At 46.7% G+C, this 22,535-nt stretch overlaps 1 protein-coding gene across 1 annotated transcript in view; it reads right to left on the bottom strand.

The window, feature by feature from the left end:
* Positions 1-15,872, bottom strand: part of plxna3 (plexin A3) — a 120,145-nt gene extending 104,273 nt beyond the window's left edge. Inside the window, 7 exon segments of the mRNA XM_040153850.1 lie at positions 3,966-4,148; positions 8,920-9,084; positions 9,298-9,845; positions 11,735-11,925; positions 12,826-12,889; positions 12,892-13,260; positions 15,776-15,872. Of these exon segments, the coding sequence (XP_040009784.1) occupies positions 3,966-4,148; positions 8,920-9,084; positions 9,298-9,845; positions 11,735-11,925; positions 12,826-12,889; positions 12,892-13,132 (1,392 nt within the window). The 5' untranslated portion in view covers positions 13,133-13,260; positions 15,776-15,872.
* Positions 15,873-22,535: the final 6,663 nt, after the last annotated feature.

The following is a 22,535-nucleotide window of genomic DNA, read 5'->3' as shown; positions in this document are numbered from 1 at the left end:
AGCGGCAGCTGTGTGGGAGGAGAGGTGAGCAGGGTGAACGCCGAGAGGATTCATTCACATCACCCAGCCTCCATTTTTAGTTTTCAGCCAATTAATATTCATCGTTCACGGGCTGGAAAATGGAGATGATTGTGCGGTCAAATGTGGAAGGAAGAGAGGGTTTTAAATGCATCTTTTAATTTTAACGACCGGTGATGATGTAGATTAATGTGTCTCAAGTGTAGAGGGTGATGTATGTAGAAGTGTTTGCATCAATTCAACCGAACCGCTAAGGCTCCTTCTGTTGAAAGGTACCAGGGGGTAAATATAAAGAATACAGATCACTTGCTAATGCACCATGTTGTGAAACTACACAGTTTCATTCACATAAAACCAAATACGTCTCTTTTAACTAAATTAAAGGTCCTTCACAATGAACCCTCAGTGGTTCAAAAACTGGATCCGTAAACTCTTTTGGCTGGACAGCAAAGGTTCTAATGTCCTTCAACCTTTAAGTTAAATTACATGCAATTCAACTCCGCTTTGAAACCAAAAATGTAAATAGTGGTTCCTCCGGAGGTTCTATTGGGCCTTACAAAGTATTTAGTGGTTCCTTAAGAGGTTCTAGGGGGCCTTTTTTATGAGGCTGTAAGGGTCCTCTGGGAGGTTCCATATGTCGTCTCAGAGGTTGTAGGAGGTTTTACAGGTCCCTTCGGGTGGTTCTAACGGTAGGTGAATTGGTTCTTGTGGTGATTGAGGATGTTCTAGGGGTTCTGTTGGTGGTTCTGCTGTTTCTTTACGATATTCCAGAGGACCTTCAGGAGATTGATGGGGTCCTCTGGGTGGCTGAACACCTGCGGGGGGTGTTGTGCTAGATAGAGTCCTTTTTCATCGAAACATGAATAATGGACGATTTTTTGGAAGAATGCTGCCCTGGAGGCTTGTGGTGAAACACAACACGCTTAGTTTTACTTTGATTTCTCCACATGTTAATATGTCGGTATCTCTCAAATCTGAACGATTCAGTTTGTAAACGTGTCCCCTTCAAGCGAACACGGAGTTTCGTCCGTTTTTTGGCACCATCGTTCGGTTTGGTGATGTCCTGATTGTCATTTAGCCAGGCTGGGAGTTCCATGAATAACCTTCAGGAAGAACCAAAATCACTTATTATATCTAGGGGGGGGGGGGCTATTCAAAAGCCAACTCCTAGCCGCTTCCCACACAGACTGGTGTGTATATCACAACCACTATAATAAAGTATGGATCGTTTTGCTCTCTTTTACATCACATTAATTCAGCTGATGCATTTGTCCAAAGGAACTCCCGTCTTTCCCTGCAGAAATTAAGAGCACTTTAGGGTTCTGCATTATGCTCAAGGACACTTACACATGTACGGAGAAGAAGCGGAGGATCAAACCACCTACCCTGTGATTAACGACCAACTCCCTCTGCCATCTGAGCTGCCCCCTGAGAAAAGTCTCATGCAGCTAATGCAGCTAGAAATGTAAAGTTTGTCCTGGGGGTGGCGCTAGACGACAGATCAAGGCGTCATTAAAATCTAGAAGGTTCCCCCTCTGGAGAGCAGCAATGAGAGCAGGACATTTCATGAAAATCCACCAGTCTGATAATATTTTTTCTTGTCTAGAATGAAATCTTTTTCGCCTGATATCTCACTACGGACAGAAAGATCAATAATCCGGAGGTTAATTTTCCTAAACACAGAGAGTGTGTGAGATGCTGTGATCAGGTTTTCTGGATAGCAAAGATGATTAAAAGTCACTATCCATCCGCCGTTTGAGTTTGTTAGTTTTATGCAGAGAGTGGAGGGAAGATCTCTGCAGCTCAGACTCAGTGAAGTCTTAAATCCTCCAGAGAGGATGGCATCTGTCCTGCAGGGACACGGCGAGTCTTTAAGCGACCGCAGAGCTCTGAAGGAGACAGAAAACAGACACTTTGTGCTGCTAAGTGGGACATTTTTCTGACAGCAGCAGACAGTTCGAATCACTCTGCAGCTCTCTGAGAGATGAACTGAGGCTGGCTGACACCAACGAGACAACTTTACATCTTCAGACAAGGTTGAGAACATCTCTGCAGAGACTCCGGCTTCATCTGTCTGTCCTGCCGTAACACTGAGAGTCTGTCTGTTGCTGCTTACATATCTTTAATCCTGCATTAGTCCTGGATCCTGTCTCTACACCTCTGTGCTGTTTATCTGTCCTGTCTGTGAATAAAAACCCTGGAAATGAACAGACTGTGTTTGCTATGTTATGAAATCAAAACAACGTTCAGCTTATTTTCAGCTCCAGATAACAATAATAACAACAGAGCCGCAGGCAGCAGAGAGCAGAGAGCAGGCTGAGCACATACTGTATGGAGGAATGACTGAAGACGGGTTTGAGAAGCAGGAGAAAATATGTAAAAGGAATGAAATATTTATCAGATAGGTACGGTGCTTATGGCTATTCTTATTATCACGGAGTCTCTGCCAAAGGCTGGAACATGCCTCTTTGTCTGTAGTTAAGCAAACACGCGTCTGTCCCGACACCGATGCCGCTATCTACTCTCGGGCTATCGGCTGATACAGAGCACAGGTCCGACACCAGGGCTCAAAAAGCTGTATATTTCACCTGGATGCTGGTGTAAAAACCGTATTTGATCCGATTCAGTCACGTCTGATGCCCGATCCGGGGACTAGTAGTGAGGGTATAGTGGGAATGTAGTTGCGAGCAGATTGTTATCGACGAACATCGGGAGGAAACGTAGTTAATTTTTGTATCTGTCAAGTCACAAATACGTTGATCGTGAACACATCAGTAAAATGTTCACGAAAATGTGTTTGTTTTCCTCCTAAACGTCTGATCCTGCAGCACAACATCCACCTGCGGTGACTCCATCGTCATTAAACTGGTTTATGGTTCTGTTCAGACCCTCACAGCACCTGGTTCAGGTTCGGGAAAGATCCTCCTCTGGTTTGATACAGAAAAAGATCACAGTGACTTCAGATGCAACCTGTTCAATCAGCTCCACCTGGAGCAGCTCCAGCAGTAAAACGCTGCCGAAGCCTCCGTGACTCAGGATCAACGATCCGATCACGTCGGAGAGAATCAGAGACCAGTCACAGGAGACGGGTCCCTGCAGGACAGGTACCTTTACTTTTAATATTCTAAGTACATTTTGCTGATAATACTTCTGTACTTGTATTGAAGTAGGATTTTAAACGCAGGACTTTTACTCGTCATGGAGTATTTCTACAATGATGTATTGGTACTTTTACTTAAGTAAAGGATCTGAGTACTTTCTCCACCACTGCTCAGAGGGGATTCTTGCATGAATTCACCACATTCAGCAACAATATCACAAGATATCACTGAGTGTGATCCCTCATACACATGGCAATGAACATCAGCTTCAAGCTAAAAGCTTAGCTGCATCAGAGATCATAGTGAAAGAGGAGCAGGACAAACACTTTGAGATGCTTCAGCATGGACAACAGGAAACTGAGCCGCATGAAAGAATCAGAAGAGAAGGTGAGCAGGAAGTAGAGAGACAAACCGTTCAATTGGTTTCTTTCTTTCTTGCTTCCAGACCAGAGAACTATTAGAGACTCAAGTGATTTTAAACATGAATAAGGCAATTTTCTCTCTCGCGTTTCTCCTCCAACTCCTTAAATAGAAACACTAGAAAGCAGTCAAAGACCCAAAAGCGATTTTAAAACATTCATGCAGCCATTTTCTCTCAGCAGAGGAAACGGCAGCTCTCAAACACTCTGCAGTTATTTCTTTCCCGTCTCCTTCCTCCCTTTTTCCTTCCGTCCTTCATTTCCCTGTCTATGAAATACCAAGAAAGCAGCACAGACAAAGTCAACAGCAATTTAAAACGCAACAGTCCAGCCAAAAATCTTTCCTCCTCACAATCAGCCCAAACTGCAGCATCAACAAATCAACCAGCCATTTTCTTTCATCCATCCCTCCATCGTTTCTCCCTACCTTCTTCAGCTGTCCACTCCGGGTTCCAACGAACACCACCGTATGTTCTCCGTAGGTGTAGGCCGCCACGGCACCCATGCCCTCCGTCCTGTCCTCGTACAGCGGGTTTCCCTCGATGACCCTCAGGCCTCCGAGCGGCTGGTTCAGCACCAGACCACAGAAATCATCGCCGATCTGCTGCGGCTGGGGAAGAGGCAGAAAAGAGGAATGATTGAAAAAGACCGTTCCTGGCGTCCCTGTGGACGGCTTTGGTTTAAGCTGTGCCTCCGCTTCGGTTCCCACCGGGGATGTTGCATGTCATCCCCCATCAAGTTCCACGTATGTCTACTGACAACTATCAAACAACTCAAAAAGAAAAATCCAAAAAAACAAAACTGGGATTGGTTTTGATCAAATAAACTCTGGGTCTATATTCGTGACCCAAACATTTGAAAACAACCAGTGTTTGAAAGATCTAAGTCTCCTGATTTTCTCTCTCTGCAAAGCGTTTCTAGGATCCTCACGTCACTTTAACAGCTTTTGACACAGAACCGCTTCAGACCTTCGACCAAACCGGTCGAGGCAGGCGGCCGAACACCATGAGCCCGGTTCTGTTTGAGGTATCTACCTGTTAAAAGGGAGTTTTTCCTCGCCGCTGTCGCCAAGTGCTTGCTCACGGGGGAATGTTGGGTCTCTGCAAAAATAACTATGAAGAGTCCTTGTCTAGACCTGCTCTACATTACAAGTGCCCTGCGATAACCTCCGTTATGGTCTGGCTGCTTTATAAATAAAACTGACTATAAATAAAATGTCTCCAGAGTGTTTTCCACTCTAAAGCTCCAACTACAGGCTTTATGTTCCCTTTTTTATGCCAAAAAACTGGGATTTCCACCATGTTTGTGCCTTTGTAACTTTGGTTCAGCGTCTCTTCTGTTCATTCTGACTTTTGGTTTTAAGGGTCAAAGAGTTTCTTCTCAGAGGAGACCAGGGTCATGACTGTGATCAGAGGGGCTGGAGAACAGGAACCTTCTTATTTTGGGTGCATTACTTTCAGGCTTGTTTACAAAGATGAGGCCGTCCATTAAGGGGTTAATCAATTATCAAAATAGCTGCTGCTTAACTTTTTGCCTGACAGTTAATCAAGTGATCATGGCAGCTCTAAAAAAAGATATCACAATCACAAATGTATCCTGTTTCTCCATTAGAAATGACACTTGACGCCCAGCAAGCTCCCGCTGCTACTGTCTGAAACGATGTGAGGTTGTCACCGAAGTTGTTGTGGTTGTTGTTCTCGAACAGCAGAAAGGTCAAACATCAGAGTCTCACAGATGGTGTTTCTATTTCGACGACAACGCGTTTCTGTTTTTTCTCGTCTGGCCAATCGTAGAATTAACATCACTAATCTACAGCTGAGTAAGTTTATCAGCGACAGAGCGATTAGAGCTGCGAAACTCAAAAATCAGCGACTAAGACAGAAGGTCTTTAGTGTGATTCACCACAGCCTCGGAGCGTTTCATGTTTCTGTATGTTGCTGTGTAGAGAGTGTATAGGACAGGGAGGAGCAGGCTTCTCCTCCAGGGTCCACACACACACACACACACACACACACACAGAGGTTAGCTAACACCCTGTCATTAGCGGGTTAAGGCCTTGATGCATCACAGCAACAGAACTGGGTGGAAACTCTGACTCACACAGAAATGTTTGTTTTACTGTATTTAAGAGGACTCAGTATCAGCTGACACTGAGTCCAGGTTTCAGAATCACTAAATACAGATTCAGAATACAGTCAGGTCCGTAAGTATTTGGACAGCCACACAATTTGCATGATTTTGCCTCTGTGATCGTGTGATTCTGTGACCGTCAACCGTTCGGGAACGAGGCCATTTATGTACGTAGTCCCTCCATTTTAAAAGACTCCAAAAGTAATTGGACAAAGCAACGTAATTAGAAATGTAAGGATTATTTTGTTAATGGATTATTATAACACTTGGATGAAAATCCTTTGCAGGATCGGCTTCTTTACAGAAATAGCTGAACTGACCGAACCGGACTTTACATCGTACACTGCATTCAATCTCCACTGTTACACAACTTAATTACTGGTTGCACGTGGTACATATAATATTTGAACTTGCTACGGTAAAGTTACTGATTCTGTAGAGTTACTGTGAGGAATAAAATGAAAGCAGGACACGTTACATCCATGTACTGAGCTACAAATCAAAACCTACAGTGGAGGCACTGTATCTACAGAGAGACTCCAGTCAACTCTTTGCATCAAGCATAAATCAAGCTTTAAGGTTAGAGGCTTATGTTCAGTTCAGGGTAAAGTTTCAGGCCTTTGGTTGTGATGGATACGTTGAGAGTTAAGCCCCAATCATACATCAGGACGGACGCAGACAGCTGCAGACTTGTACGCGGACAGCGGACGTGGACGTGCTTCTATACAAATTACAGTCGGAGGTATGCGTCTGTAGATACGCTCCGCATATGCAGACTAGAAAACATGATGGTGACCTCCTCGCAGCAAGGAGTGGAGCTCCTCGACACGAAAAGAGAGAACAGTGAGCGCGAAGGCTGGGGACCGGGACTGAATGAAGGGCACAATGCGCACACACAATTCACGGAAACGTGCGCAGCGCACAGCCCGTGTCGTCTCAAATTTTGGGCTGCGTGCGGACGTCCACACAGGGGTCCTCACAAATATAGAAGTGCAAATGAGTGTGTGTGTATGCAGCAGAGAGATCATCATTAACTTTGAAGAAAGGTCCTGAAGGTACAACACATGCACATACACACACACACACACACACACACACACACACACACACACACACACACACACACACACACACACACACACACACACACACACACGAATGTACACACACACACACACACACACACACACACACACACGGACACGCACACACACACGGACACGCACATGCACACACACACACACACACACACACACACACACACACACACACACACACACACACACACACGGACACGCACACACACACATGGACACACACACACACACACACACACACACACACGCATATACACACACAGACACACACACACACACACACATAAACACACACACACACACACACACACACACACACACATGTACACACACAGACACACGCACACACACACATAAACACGCACACACACACAACCACACACATACACACACACGCATATACACACACAGACACACACACACACACACATAAACACACACACACACGCACACACACACACACACATGTACACACACAGACACACGCACACACACACATAAACACACACACAGACACACCCCACTGTTTGTGATAAAAGAAGGAGGTCAGAGTCTGGACATAAGCCCCGCCCCGTGTCTCTTTCTTTTACTTTGCCCTCGAAACACACACACACACACACACACACACACACACACACACACACACACACACACACACACACACACACACTACAGTATAACAGGTCATTAGCTAATATTTCCTCACTTTCATCAGCGTCTGATGAAAGTGTCGGTCGGTCGGTCGGTCGGTCGGCCGGGAGCAACCCCAACCTTCGGACCCCCACCTCCCCTCCACCTACCATCCCCTCCCAAACCAAACCCGGCCCCTGAGCTCGTCTCCTGGCGGGTTTCCCCGCCTGGTTGCCGTGGTTACCAGTGCAGGCCATTACCGCCATGAATAGGACCATCATGTACCCCCGACCTGAAATAACCCCGCGGCAGACGGAGAGAGGTAGGTTCTCTCTTCTTCTTGGTTTGGTTGTGGAGTTTCACATGTTGCGTTATATTCTGTCTACTGTGCAAATGAAAGAGACTGTTGCTTAAATGTCTGTTAGGAACAAGCCGGTATTCTTCGCAGAGTGTAGTGTGTGTGTGTGTGTGTGAGTGTGTGTGTGTGAGTCTCAGCCTTAAGGCAGCCTCCGGGCCAAATGATGTACAGTATCCCCAGAGGGACAGAAACAAAGAAAGAAAGTGAGAGAGACAGAGCGATTTCACTCCGTCTCGCACGTTGCTGCTCTTCTCTCACCTGCAGAACTTTTCCACCAAGTTTTCCTGTTGGTTTTAAATTTTTCAAATTGTTTTTAAGGCACCTCGAGGTCTTGCACCAGCCTATTTTTCGGCTCTGTATTTATTTAATGTTCACTTTCACTTATTTATATTTTTGATGCTGCTGACAATCCTTTTTTTTTTACATTTACCTCCGTTAGGTGGATATGAAAAAAGGGAAAAGTAGGACGAAAAGTGAGGAAAGGATTTTTGTTTCCTTATTTTTTTTTGCCACATTCTGATTTTCAATGTGCTGTTAAAATATATGATGGCAAGAGGCAGGCATATTTTTTGTATTTGAAACTGATAATAAAGAGATTCTTAAAAAGTGCTTACTGTTTTCTTTTATATTGAAATCCTCTCCATAGGCACTGCCTTTTTATGTCTTATGAGAAGCATTTTGAATCGCCTCATTGTTGAAAGGTGCCGTACAGAAAAACTTTCAGTAAGTGAAGTTTTCATCACGCGTTTTAAATTTTCATATCTTCTTTCCCCTGTGGTTTTTCAGGAAATGAAATATTCTCCTTGACAGCGAACAAAGAAACTCGGGACTCTGCTGGACTACGTGACGTAGTACGGTGTTTTGGCTGCATTCAAAACGCTCCGTCATCCGCTGAGAACAAGACGGCGACACGGCTGCTGAATTCGAGATCCAGCGGCTTCTAGCACCTTGACGTTTTATCAAGGAACCATGTACATCTTCACAGTTCTACATCCCCTGTTTTCATGTCAGTCAGGTAACAGTGTCAGTGTTTGAAATACCTTTTCAAAAATTGACCAATCTGACACTGACATCTCCAAGTTTCAAACACTTGGCTGTTTGACCGAGTGGTTTCTGAAAGGTCTGCAGTTTTGTGTTTTCTAGTTGATGCTCGTGGTGTAACTCACAGTGTGGATGCAGGGCAGCTCCTTGTTGAGCAACCACGGTAACGAGAGTCGTCCCTCTCCACGGTAACAGGAGCGGATCCTCTCTCTCATGGCCAGGTTGATGTCGTGGAGGGTGAACAGACAGAGAACCGTCTCTCTGGGTGGGTTGGACCGATTTTTCTGACCCTGAAAATACAAAAAAACACAACTGGGGTCTGAGAGGTGCTGGTTCAAATCCCAGAGCGAGGCCCTGCCACCAGAAAATGGAAGATGAGAGACTGTAGCAGAAAATTACGAGGAATGAAAAGAGACAAAAGAGACGTAGAAAGGAAGAAATAGAAAGACAAAGGACAACGTGAAAGAAAGAGGTGGAAAGAGAAAGTGTTGAAGTTAAATCACCTGTGAGAAGACGACAAACAGGACGTCGTCGTCCTCGGACAGGCCGAGCGCCTGGGCCAGCCGCCGCCCTGGTTTCTGCTTGTAGGCGGCCTGGACAAGTCGGTACTCGACGCCGTCTTTGGTGCAGCCCAGGGGAAACTCCACGTAGGAGTAGAACTCGGTGTCGTTGGAGCACATCCTGACGATCTTAGAGGTGAAGAACTTCTCTCCGCCGGCGTCCATCTGCGTCAGCTGCGTGTCTAGCTGCAGCGTCAGGAAGTAGACGTATGTGCGGCTGGAGAAGCCGTAGACATAGTAGATGTCGAAGGCCGGGTAGAGGGACAGTGTGTCTGACGGGATCTTGATCTGCGAGGAGACAAACTCGTCCTGGTAGACCAGTGAGAACATGTTGACGCTCTCCTCGTCCGCCACCAGCTTCCTGCTGGACAGTGTGGGGAAATACTCCGACTTCCCATCGATGGCGGCGCCGATGAACAGGCGGCTGCCACCCTTCACCGGCTTCTTCCTCTTGGGGTCGGCTGTCCAGTCGTCCTCGCCAACAACCACACCTGCAGAGGATGAGGACAGAGTGAGGACAGCTGGTCACAGGTGACTGGATGAACCTTTCCTTACAGGCATCATTTCTACCAGCAGATTATTGGTTGTGTCCTTTCTTTTTCTCCTTCACTCAGACATCAACATGAACACGCCCTCCATCTGAATGAACTAGAGCTGAAACTAACTCTTACTTTCATTATTAATTCATCTGCCGATTATTTTCTCCAATAATCGTTTTGTCGTCATTTGCCTTGTTTTGTCGGCGATCGGTCCAAAATCCAAAGATATTCTGTTCACTGTGTTGTATGACAAAAAAGAAAGCAGCAAATCCTCACATTTGAGAAGCTTGAAGCAGAAAATGTTTGGCATCTTTGCTAAAGGAAATGAAAATGATCAATCAGTTATTATCTGTCCATCGACTGACTGAATAATGGCTGCAGCTCTGGAATGAACCCATCAGACACTTACAGCCTTTTCCACTACAGGAACTCAATGAAAGGCAACTTGGCCTGGCTCCATTGTGACACATTTTGTTTTTGTTTCCACTGTTCTCCGCCCTTGTTGGGGACAAGTTCCTGGGACTAAATTTGGGCTCGGTTCAGGGGGTCATGCTAGATCCAACGAGACGTGACATTACAACAAGGTCCACTAATTGCAACTAAACAATATTATAGAGAAGGAAAGGCTCACAATGTGCTCAGTGGTGCAAACCAAAAAACTACAAAGTGGTTTGACGCTGCTGCTGCTGCAGGGCTGGATTTAGTCCAGAAACTGTCACGGACCAGACAGTGGGCGCGCACGTGGTTGTGTTTAAACTAAATTGTGTTAAGACAAATCACACTCTTATCCTTCTAAAACTCAGTGAAGTTCAGTTAAGAAAGGATGTTAAATCAGTATATTGTGTCATTACCTGCCCATCAAGTTCTCAAAAAAGGCATAAAAATGATAAGGCTGGCCCTCCTGTTGCCTTTTTAGTGACGTACAATTGAAACATTCCAGTTTGTGAAAAACAAGAAGAACAAAGATTTGTAAGGTTTTTTAAAAGTTCAGGTTATTGGAGGCCCCAGGTTACAGGTTGTTTGGTTAAAAAAGTCCTTCTGGTGTCCCACAGAGGGTGTTCCTAGTAGGCAGTTCCATGTTCAGACCCAAAAACTACGTTTGAGAGGAGCGATGTGGTGTGAGATATGTGGATAATTCTGGATGTCAATCATCTGCCGTTTTGTCCCGACAGACTTCATTCAGGTTTTTGTTCCAACTAAAATCTACATCAGCTGATTTGGAACAAAAACCTGTAAAATATTTTGACATGCTGACACATGATTGACACCTGCAGGTTGAAATGCTTCTCCAGCTTGTCAAGAACAAAGTTGAGAGCAAACACTGGAGCTTTGTTTTTCTTCTTTGAAAGAAAATTACCAAAACTTTGACACGATGTCAGCACAAAATCTGCTGAATGTCTGAGCTGACTCAAAGAAATGGAGTCTCCGGATTTAAACCTGCAGCGGAAAGAACAGCAGGAGGCTCTGACTGTAGACACCACAACAGCGTATACTTCTGGGGCGTTAATTATGATAGCATGAAAATGAAAACAAGCTTTTTGTTTAAAACATTCTTCACCAAAGCAGTGGACTCACACATTGATTCCATTAATTGACTGACTGTGTATTTTATATCGGAGGCGCTTCATAGCTGTTTCCTCGTGAAAGAGCTCCTCCTCTATCCTAGTAAATTATCGCACGTCTCTTAAACTAAAATACTAAACTAAACATTCAAGGAGAAAGAGCAGATGCAGCTGTTTCACACAGCAATGGTCAAACTTTGAGTGAGAGCGGCTTTTTTTTTAGGCCATTGTCCACCAACTATACTGGTCTGCATGGTTTACCACCTAAGCCCAGCTTACCTGCCATCCCATCAGCCTCTCTGGCTCCGGACAGGTAGTGCTCCTTGCGGTGATGCGGCTCTCCCAGTTTGAAGAGATCCTCCAGTCTGAGAAACTGACAGACGCCCTGCCAGATCGACCCGCAGGCCACCAGTCTGTTCCCAGGATAATCCACCAGTAAGAGCTTATTCACATTGTCTGAAGACTCCAGTCTGAGGGCAGACAGACAGGTGAGACGTTAGACGGGTGAGCAGACTGCAGACCAGCAAGGTAGATAAGCAGGTAGACAGATAAATCATCTGAACGTCAGGCAGTATTAGGTGCACAACCACGCAGACAGGTGAGGAGGCAGACAGACAGGTTAGATGGGTGTAGGCAGGTATAGACAGGTGTAGACAGACAGGTGAAGATAGACTGGAGAGACAGACAGATGGACACAGACAGACAGGTGAGGAGGCAGCAGACAGGTTAGATGGGTGTAGGCAGGTGTAGACAGGTGTAGACAGACAGGTGTAGACAGGTTCGGACAGGTGAGACAGGGATAAACAGGTTTAGACAAACAGATGTACACAGACAAACAGGTGTAGATAGACTGGAGAGACAGACAGATGGACACAGACAGACAGGTGAGGATAGACTGGAGAGACAGACAGATGGACACAGACAGATAGGTGTAGACAGACAGGTGAAGATAGACTGGAGAGACAGACAGATGGACACAGACAGACAGGTGAGGAGGCAGACAGACAGGTTAGACGGGTGTAGGCAGGTATAGACAGGTGTAGACAGATAGGTGTAGACAGACAGGTGTACAGGTGTAGACAGGTGTAGACAGACAGGTGAGACAGGTTTGGACAGGTGAGACAGGGGTAAACAGGTATAGACAAACAGATGTACACAGACAGACAGGTGAGAAAGGTGTATAGAGAGATGGACAGACTGGTGCAGAAAGGTTCGGACAGGTGAGACAGGTTTTGACAAGTTAGACAAGTGAGACAGGTGTAGACAGACAGGTATAGATAGACTGGTGAGATAGACAGATGGACACAGACAGACAGGTGAGACAGGTGTATAGAGATATGGACAGACAGGTGAGACAGGTGTAGACAGACCGGTGAGCGCAGGCCCTGACGCTGGGTGGAGGGTAACACTTGGCGTTGTCCTCCACGGGTCCTCAGCCTGTGCCAGATTGGCCGACAGCTTCAGAACTCGGTTGACGGCGCCGACAAACACCTCACCCGTCCTCCGGTGGACGGTCAGGTGGGTGAGGGAGGTGTCGAACGCTCGGTACGTCGCTCTGCCAGACGCCACGGAGGGAGGGGCAGGAGCAGCCGGGGCAGAGAGGAGGGGGGAGGAGAGGAGGAGGAGGGCGAGGAGGAGGAAGAGGACGAGAGGAGAGGAGGAGGAGAAGTGGAGCATGGTGGACAGAAAGAGGAGGAGGAGGAGGAGAGGATGCAGGGATGGAAGAGGAGAGGAGGGGAGGAGGAGGAGGAGGAGGAGAAGAGCTGCTGCAGGTCTGATGAAGAGTCGGCTTCAGCGGGTCATGACTGCAGAGACAGAGAGTAAAGGTTGAACGTGTTTGTCTGTAGAGAGACAGTTCAGGACATTTCCAACAACACACTGTGTCTACACTTCATGGAGCAAAGTATGTGGACACGGGGAAACTAGCAGTGGTCGCAGTTTCTACTGAAATTCAAGCAGCTCTGCTCGAGCGAAGAAAATAAGACGGCAGATTTGATATAAACAGGCCTTTTTCAGCGTCAAGTGTTGAGTTAAGATCCTTCAGCTGCAGCAACGGAAGTAAGCGAAGGCTTGAAAGACCCTCCGTCTGTGCCCAGGCAGCGCTGGAGCAGACTGTGACTTCAGCCTCTGGTGCATCATCGGGACAGTACTGTACTGCAGGACGTAGGACTGTGTATTCCTGCCGGAGTGATTTTGGCCGACTCAGGTCTGGTCGCTTTGTGCTGCGCTGGGCCCTGTAGGCTAGGCTGATCGCTGCCGACGCCGTTCGCTCTTCGTACCCAAAGGCGAAGCTGTCAGGCGGGTAACGCGCCACCTGGCCCCGCGATCTTCAGCTCTGGTTCTGACGGCCTTCAGTCTGCTTGTGATCCGTTACACTCGCTTCAGTGAAAGACTAGCTTCTAAAGCACCGGAGGTTAATGCATCAGGTTAATACCTCAGCGGCCTCCTATTAACGACCCGACTATCAGATCCCGATTGTTTCTGTGGCTCTCTCTGTGCTTTAATACGATTTTAACGAGGTGGTAACGTACGGTGAATCGCAGCCGAGCTCTGGGTCATCGGAACGTGGAGCTCTGCTGCTAAAAGCTCCTGATTCAGTCGGGGGGAGACCTGGAGAGCTCGCGAGGAGTTGTCATGTGACTGATTAAGCTATTTTTTTTAAACAGTGATTTTTGAGGCTTCTTCTTCCGTGTTGAAGATGTGAATCTGTCCATGTAATTACTGATGTCTCTGTGACGAAGGCACATCATAAGGGTGAACGATGCCTTTTTGTTTCTTTCTTGTTCCATCTGCAGGTGACGCAGAATCAAGTTCCGACAGCACCTCAACCTCAAGCCGAGCGAACCGGAGTCTAACCTACAGATACCGTTTTTATTCCAGACAATTCTGACCCTGTTCCAGCCTTATTAGGAGAAAGTCGGCCTTCTCGGCATCTGGCGCTGCCCTCCCTGCTCGCAAGGCAGTCTCAGTCCAGACCGTTCTCGTTTGTGGTTCCTCGATGGTGGAACGAGCCACCAAGGGTTATCGGAGCAGAGGCAGCGCTCTATCATCAAGATACTCTTGAAGACTCCTCTCCTGACACCTCTAACACCCCGACAGGCCAAACTAGCACTTAGTGTGCACCTCTTTACCTGATCTCCTCGCACTTTGTCTCACTGAGCAGATCTAGCACTTAGTGCTTCCTCCAAGGTCTCCTACTGTACTGAGGCTGCAGCTTGTCCCCGACTTCTAAATCACTTTGGATAAAAGCGTCGCCCGAATGAGTCAGTGTGAAAGTAAACGTGTTAGGCTACGCTCTGCGCGTCAGGTTCTTCTGATCCTTCACCCGGCGTCTGATGAGGAGCTTTAAAACCTACAGACAGTGTTATTCACAAGAAGCTCTAACACACACACGGTTCGTCTGACAGCAGTGAGTGGCGTGTGTGTGTGTGTGCGATGGGGAGATAAGAGTTATCGATCTGTTTCCGTCTCTCTTCTCGCTGATTCTCTCATAAAGCTTCAGCAGCTCCTCTAACACTGAGCCGGATTGAAACTTCACTCTTATCCTGGCAGCCATTTCTCCTCTGTTTACACCTGACTGTCAGCTCTGATTATGCGTGCGCACACACACACACACACACACACACACACACACGCCCACCATCTATGGCTGTGAAGCAGAAACCCTCTCAAACACTAAAACTCTCCGGTGGAAGCAGCTGAATCTTGTCGTGAACGAGACAAAATGGAGGATTTTCTCCCTCCAGCAGAAAGACGGTCCTGGGCGCTCGCTGCAGGTTTTACATTAAAATGCCTGCCTCGTATGTTCTCAGCGTGGGCGTCCCAGTGGGAACCGAACCCTTGACTGTAGCACTGCTTCGTATCATCCTCCTGGTTTTCAGATTGGACACATTCATCAATATGAGAAAAAATGAGAAACTGGAGGTGGAAACAAGCGAGGCTCAGTTCCTCCTGTCAGAGATTCGTAACATTTCTCTGACATCTGTTGGAAAGATCATTTTCAGGATCGTTCCGGTCCAAGATTTCCACCACCAGACCACCGATATACATATCAGGTTACGTTCGCGTACCGCTGCTGCTCCTTCGTCACCGCGAACACACGCACTGTAGTTTATTCTGACTCAGTCGCGCACACGCTCACCGTCCTGCTGCTTGTTACTTTGCAAACAAATGTAACGCTGCAAATCTGCACAAGCCCCTGAAACGGCACATTGAAAAAAACAACATGATGCAGCAAGTTTTTCTGGCCCTGATCCTGCTCCTCGTCCATTAATACTGAGGATTTGCTGATACCAAGTCTGATCCGAAACTCAAACTGACCTAAATGTTGATTAAATATCTGTCTGACGCGCTGAAATAAATGATCTGACAAAGCTTATTTTTCACGAGCTGCTTGATCCAAATACTGAGGATCCTGATTCCAAACGAAGCTGATCAGCTTCGATGACTGATCTGATGTACAGGAAGGTTTAACTGGAGAAAGTGACTCCTGATCCTGTGGAGAGACGACGTCTCACTCTGCTGGGGTTGTTGGAACTACAGAAACACGCAGTCCAGTCTGATTTACAGTGGTGTTGCAGAGTGGAGCTTCATGCCTCACAAGTGATCGTTGGCAGCATGCAGACACACAAAAAGATAACCAGTTTCATTTGGCCTTTCATCAAGTAACTGACAGAATTAACATTAATTAGTGAAGCTGATGCGACCTGTGACCCGGCAGAAGCGACGGTCGCTGGATAAACACCAGAAGCTGCTGCCTGAAGGTTTTTTTCTACTCTCAGCTTCGATCCCAACGAAAAAGAGACAAGAAATGACCCATTTGTCACCATCGGAGTTTGACCAATCCGTGCATTTCACCGACCCGGGCGTCAGAACAGAGTCGGTCACTGACGATCTCACACTCACACGCTCGAATTTTCATTTGATCCGATTCATTTTAGACGCTGCTCATCCATTAAAATAGGCAAAGATTGGCCCCAGATCCGATACCTAGGATCTGGCTCGGGGCCTCCAGAATGGACAGTCAGTTCCACGGACACAGGAAGACGACACAAGGGACGAGAGTTTGACGGACATGCAGTCTCACCGAGGCGTCTGTTGACAAATAAAATGTGCTCTAAGGAACGTCTCTGGTTCCAGCTGTTTTCTCTCTGTTTTCTATCACAGCACAGAAACTTGAAGACGTCACCTTGGACTCCGGGACACTTTGATGGACTTTTTTCCCTCTATTTTCTGACATGTTATAGATGAAACGATTAATCAATGATGAAAATAAACGTCAGCTGCAGCCCCAGAGAAAACTGTGATCCCTTTTCTGAGTGATTTTCCTTTCTCTCAGAAGCTCGCAGCCTTAATATCTGAACGGTACTTTAAATTTTGACAGCCCTAATTAGTCCTCACAAACAAACTGCTGTAATCTGCTGTCCTGTCTTGTTAATTATAGTGTCAGTTCGTAAATCCCGCTCAGCAAACGAAAAACAACTACAGACAGAAAGTCCTCCGCTGGAGGTCTGGGCTTCTCTCAGCAGCTTCGTTGATAGATCTGAAGAAGAAAGTCTTTTAGGGTCATTCGGGGGAACTCCTCGTGGTTTGACGGAACTAAAATAAATCCCCCACATGGTGCCTGCAGATTAACTGTCACCCAACAAGTCACGTTAGCAGCAGCGATGAGAATATCTGCTGCGGTAACGCGGGCGAGTTGGGCTCCGACCGACCGCCTGGAATCGGGCAGCAGAAGAAGAGAAACACGGAGGCAGGATGATAAAGTTTTCACTCTGGTAGCAGAGAAGTAGAGTAAGCCGAGTCCAACAATTAACCCTGCGACACACACACACACACACACGGACACAAAGAGGCAGTGAAAGATCAGCACATTAGTTAATTAGCCTACTGAGCTGAGGGGGAGACCAGAGAGAGGAGAGGTCGACAGATGGACCAGAGAGTGTGTGTGTGTGTGTGTGTTACTACGTGTGTTTGTGTGTGTGCGCACGCATGCATGTGTGTGTGTGTGTGTGTGTGGACGACAGACAGCTGGGCAGACAGAGGAGACAGATAGAGTTTCTCTAACTGGACTACGATTTCACAGGACCATCCATCACCCTGCTGAACCAAAGACCGTGTGTGTGTGTGTGTGTGTGTTAAACATGAAGCCCATTTCTACACGACCATCTAACTGATTGACCTGATTTGCAGCTAACGATTCTTTTCATCATCGCTTAATGTTCGACGTATAAAATGTCAAACGATGGTGAGAGAACGTCCAAAACATTGTCCAGAGTCCAAGCCGACGTCTTCAGATGTCTCGATTTGTCCCACCAGAAGTCCAAAAGCCAAAGACCCGGCAAAGACAACCAGCAAATCCTGAGAATGTGTAAACAAATTTCCCTTCAATCAAGCATCAAAATAGCTACTAATCGATTAATCGACCAATCGTTTGATCTGAAGCTGTTAGTTGCCGTGACATTGACGTAACGATGGATTATAAAAGCTCAGTGCCGTTCCCAGCTGACGCTTTGTTGAAGTCATGTCGCTCGGATGGCGACGACGACTTTCACCATTTCAAGTGTCTCATATCAACTCTGGAGACGAAGGTTCGCCCTCACTGTCCTCTGACCCACACGGAACCGTCCAATAAGCAGTAAAACAACCCGTTTCAGCTTTTGTGGGATCGTGTGTCGAAATCGCAGGAGCTGTTTTTTTCCCCGGCTGCTTTAACGAGGCAGCGAGAACGACGGCTAATTTCAGCGGAACTTCAGCTGCCGTTGAGCGGAGACGATAGAAGCCGTAACAGTTATTTCCCCAGATTTTACTGACGTAGTTACAGCTGGAGGAAAGTTTATACACAGCATGTGTCTTGGAGAGACAGATGCCTTCACACGTTAGCAGCATCTGGGAAGAATGCAAGGGCCAAAGCTTCAGTCAGACATTGGGGAGGACCGAGTGGGGGAGTTGGGGACGCAAATAACACTCATATTAGATTAGATTAGATTATTATACAGACAGTCTGGCTCGGTCTGGAAGTGACCGGTCACCTCACAGTCAGTCAGACTCCTGTTTGTATCCAAAGGGCACAAAGCTTGTACGAGAGCACGTTCTGCAAAAGCCGTCAAATGCCGCGCGTTTCTCTTTAGCCAGCAGATACATGTTGGACCCGTGTGCCCGGACAACGGGCGCCCCGCTGACCACGCCCTTCAGAGTTAGCGCCTGTGAGCGTGTGTGTGTGTTTTGACCGACAACACGGCGATAACCTGCTAGGTTCGCAGACGCGCAGTTTAGCGAGAAATCAGTGAAAAAGCGTGACCGAGTGAAAGTCAGACCGTCCTCCAGACAAACACCTGGCCAGATGTGTTCACTGTGGCCGGTTGACGTGAGCAACAGCATGAAGCCGGAGGAGTTCAGTGAACGCTACGCAGCCGGTGTGTTCTGGAGTCGGCGGACAGACAGCTTTCTCTCAGCCTTTGGTGGACGTGATGGGACTTCCCGTCCCGGATCTCAAACCTCCTCCTGAGGTGGACTGAACCATCCGTCTCTAATAATCCCCCTATGCATCGTGGCTCTGGTTGCGATTCCGCGTCGTGGATTTCGTGCATTTCTGGCAGATACGACGTCTCCTGCTGCAGAATGTTCGGCGCATTACGTTATCTTCGGTTATTAGTCAGCTGTTGTGACCTCGCCCAGAAAACATTTTTCAGACAGTCCAAAACCTGATGATATTCAGTTTGCAAGGATAGAAAACAGAGAGACGCAGAAAACCTGAGATGTTGGAGGACATTTGCTGGATAAATTGTTTACTGATTTTGGAAATTGTTGGTTCGGTTTCTGAAGGTGCGATCGCAGTAGACGGAGGAGAGCTCTATCCGACTCCGTTATCTCCAGCAGCCTAAATGTGTCTCAATCTGACATCCGTCCTCCCGCGTCTCCTCTATCTGTCCAGCTCTCAGCTCTTATCTCCATCCATCTCCACCCTCCGGCTCTGCATCAGACCCCCCCGTAGCTCTCGCCACCCGAACCAACCCCGCAGCCTTTTCTACCAGGAAACTGCAGCACAATGTCTCTTTGTTATGTGTTTATTGGAGCCTGTGATTCAGACAGAGCCTTAGTCACAGAGATGGCGGGGGTGAGGAGGGGGGTGAGGCAGGGTCAGAGAGGGGGAGATGGATGCAGATGGAGGTGACGGGGGGGGGGTTATGGCTCCTGGTTGGGCGATGACAAAGCAGCCGGGCGGAGCTTGTACAAAAGAAATTAAAAAACACAAAAAAGACGGATGAAAAAATGACTAATCTCTAAGTTTTGAATATAAATTTAAAAATGTTTTTATTTCTTTTTCATTCTGACTCATGTCTGACTCAGGCTTAAAGAATCAGTTTCAAAAAGCCTTTTACTGACGTCACCCCTAGGTTTTATTGTCCAGGTCTGTTTCCTCTGTCCTGTTTGTCTATTCCACTCTTTTTAACTTACTTTATTGTCGTGGTTTCTGTGCATTATTCAGCTGCTGTGCTGAATTGTTTCGATGTTGACTTTCCCATTTAAAGCACTTTGTTATGCAAAGTGCTAGGCAAGGAAAATTAGTTTACTATATCACATAGCATAGTATATAGTATATTTGTTTATAATTTGTACTTGGTAACTCGAGATGATTAATTATCTTAGCATGTTGTAGTTTTGACTCACTGACTCATTGTTCTGACGTAGAAAGGAGCATTTTTTCTGGGCTTCCATACAAACTGAAATCAGTTGAGATGTAGAGATAAAGTAAGAGCTTCAGGAGGAAACAATCTAAACGAAAAAGATGGAAAGGTAAGTTGGAGGTCGTGTGTGTGTCTGTAAAGTGTGTGTTTTGCTGACGTCTGACTCGGCGAAGGTCATTTCTGTCTAACGGAGAGATGAATGTTTTCCCGACACAGCGAATTCAGAAGCTGCTTTATTAGCAGGACTCTCGATGAACTATTTCACCAAAGCTGTAAAATACGGGACGTAAGAATCTGATAATAATAATGTACAGAAAAGAACGGATTTAATTTACCAGGCTGTACCCGGAGATCATCTTGTTTCAAACGCCGTGCGGTGAATGTTTGTCTATTTGTCTCAAGTCTTTTACTGAAAATGAGCAGTAAACTTCCTGTCAGCGATGACTAAAACGATGAATAAATATCCAGTGAGCAAAACTAACATCATCTCCATATTCACACTTTGAGTCAGACAGATGACTGGCAAGCTGATGACACGGCGGTACAAATATAAAAAGTAAAACAATCTGAGACGAATGCACGTGAGCGAAGAGATGAAATAGGTAACAAAATAAAATAGATGAGAAAGAGTAAAACACTTCAGAACACCAACGTGACCAAATAGACTCTCTTGTTGAAACAGAAGAATCTGAGATTGTTCAGTGTGGGCTAAACAGAGTGAGACAACAACTGATGTCAGGCTGATCCAACAGAGTGAAGTCTCATCCAGCTAAAAAGGGAAATCCCGACGGAACAGAGCGAGGAGCCTCTGAGCAAGGCACTGGCCACACGACGCCGGTAGAGCCACAACCAGTGGTTACGGGACCAGTAGGCCGCCGTCTACGCAGGAGGCGTTTCGGCTGCGGGTTTCAGTCGTGGGTGTTACGTGATGAGATAATCCGGCGTTTTAAACAGCCCAGCCGACCACACGGGGTCTCAAACCGCTATGTGCTTCACATGCGCAGCTGCAACCAGAAGCGTCTTTTATACTTCAAGTCTGTTTTTTCTATCCACACGTGGAAACACTTGAATTTGATTTAAACCTCCTCAGGAAGTCGTTTTACCATTTTAACACTACCAGCCAAATACTACAAAAAAACCCTTGATTTTCCATATTTGTTGTGGTTATTCAAAGGGAGAGAAATATTTGAGAAAGACACTGATGAATGAAACGTCGTCGTCGTTGTAGTGGGGTGCAGAAACTAACTGACATGCTCTGATTGGCTGAGGACCTTTGCCCTGCAGTTACCCAACGAGCCATCGATCGAGTTCGTGCTCAGGTACGAACTCTCTCACCAACTTCAGGTCTGTTGTTGTGAAGGGGTTTTTTTTTGTTTTTGGACAACAGCTGCTCTTCAGGACGCTGTTTAAGAAAACTGTGAACAAACCACATCTTACAAACGAAGCCTGTGAACACACCAACAAAAAGGTTGAGCGCATTTACTAGATCCTGGACCGGTACCATAAGGCGAGCACATAGTGGGTTATCCTGCTCTGCGCGGGCTCAACTCGGGTTTTCCGGGGTAGATCGCCGCGGTAACAGATGCCGCGGGGCTAACGTGTTCCGGAGCAGGTTGACCTCAGAGGGTCAACAGCCCGAACGCTGACCAGTCAGATCACTGGAAAAACCGAGTCTTCGTTCCTACAGGATCCCGACAGGGACAAAGAGTTTAGAAGAAAGTGACAAATAACGAAGATCAATAGATATTTTTACAGATCAGTAGAAGCATTTTGCTGTTGCAGACTGTTCGTGTGTCCGCTCTGGTTATAAAGCAGAGCTTGTGACAAACGGAGGGAAAAAGAAACAAATTCAATCTGATGATTGAAGCTGCATTTTAACAAAGATGCTTTGATTCCCGACAGCGTTGGTGATTTTACTCTTGTTCCGTCGCTGCAGCTCAGAATAACGTGAGCCGATAACTGGAAATGAAAACTAAACCCTCTGTTGTCTTTAAAAGAAAAATCAACCGCACAGCTTTAAATATGTCCCAGGATTATTAATGGACATCTCAGACACTGACTCACTTACTCTTAACAGTTTGTCCATCATCAGACGAAAGGATCGAATCGTTTACGTTCCACCTTGTCGAATATCACTTCCTGCTGTGGCTGTAACCAAACCGTCCTGCCGGTCTATCACCGTTTCATCTCCTGTCATCTCAGCTACTAGTTCTGCTGATGCTGCTGTACTTAACGACTTCGGCCCTTTCACGCGCTCGTAGCCGGATCGGTAAAGACGAGGTCTTTCTCGAGACAGAGTACACCGAGTTCGGACTCACGTACTCGGGAGTCTGGATTTGTCAAGTTCAGAACGGGAGGAAGACGAACGGTCAAATGACGACTGCAACAGCTTT

The sequence above is a fragment of the Xiphias gladius genome, chromosome 18 (genome assembly GCF_016859285.1).
Source record: "Xiphias gladius isolate SHS-SW01 ecotype Sanya breed wild chromosome 18, ASM1685928v1, whole genome shotgun sequence".
Lineage (NCBI taxonomy): Eukaryota > Metazoa > Chordata > Actinopteri > Istiophoriformes > Xiphiidae > Xiphias > Xiphias gladius.
The sequence above is the reverse complement of the archived record's forward strand: the minus strand, read 5'-3'. Positions and strand labels throughout refer to the sequence as shown.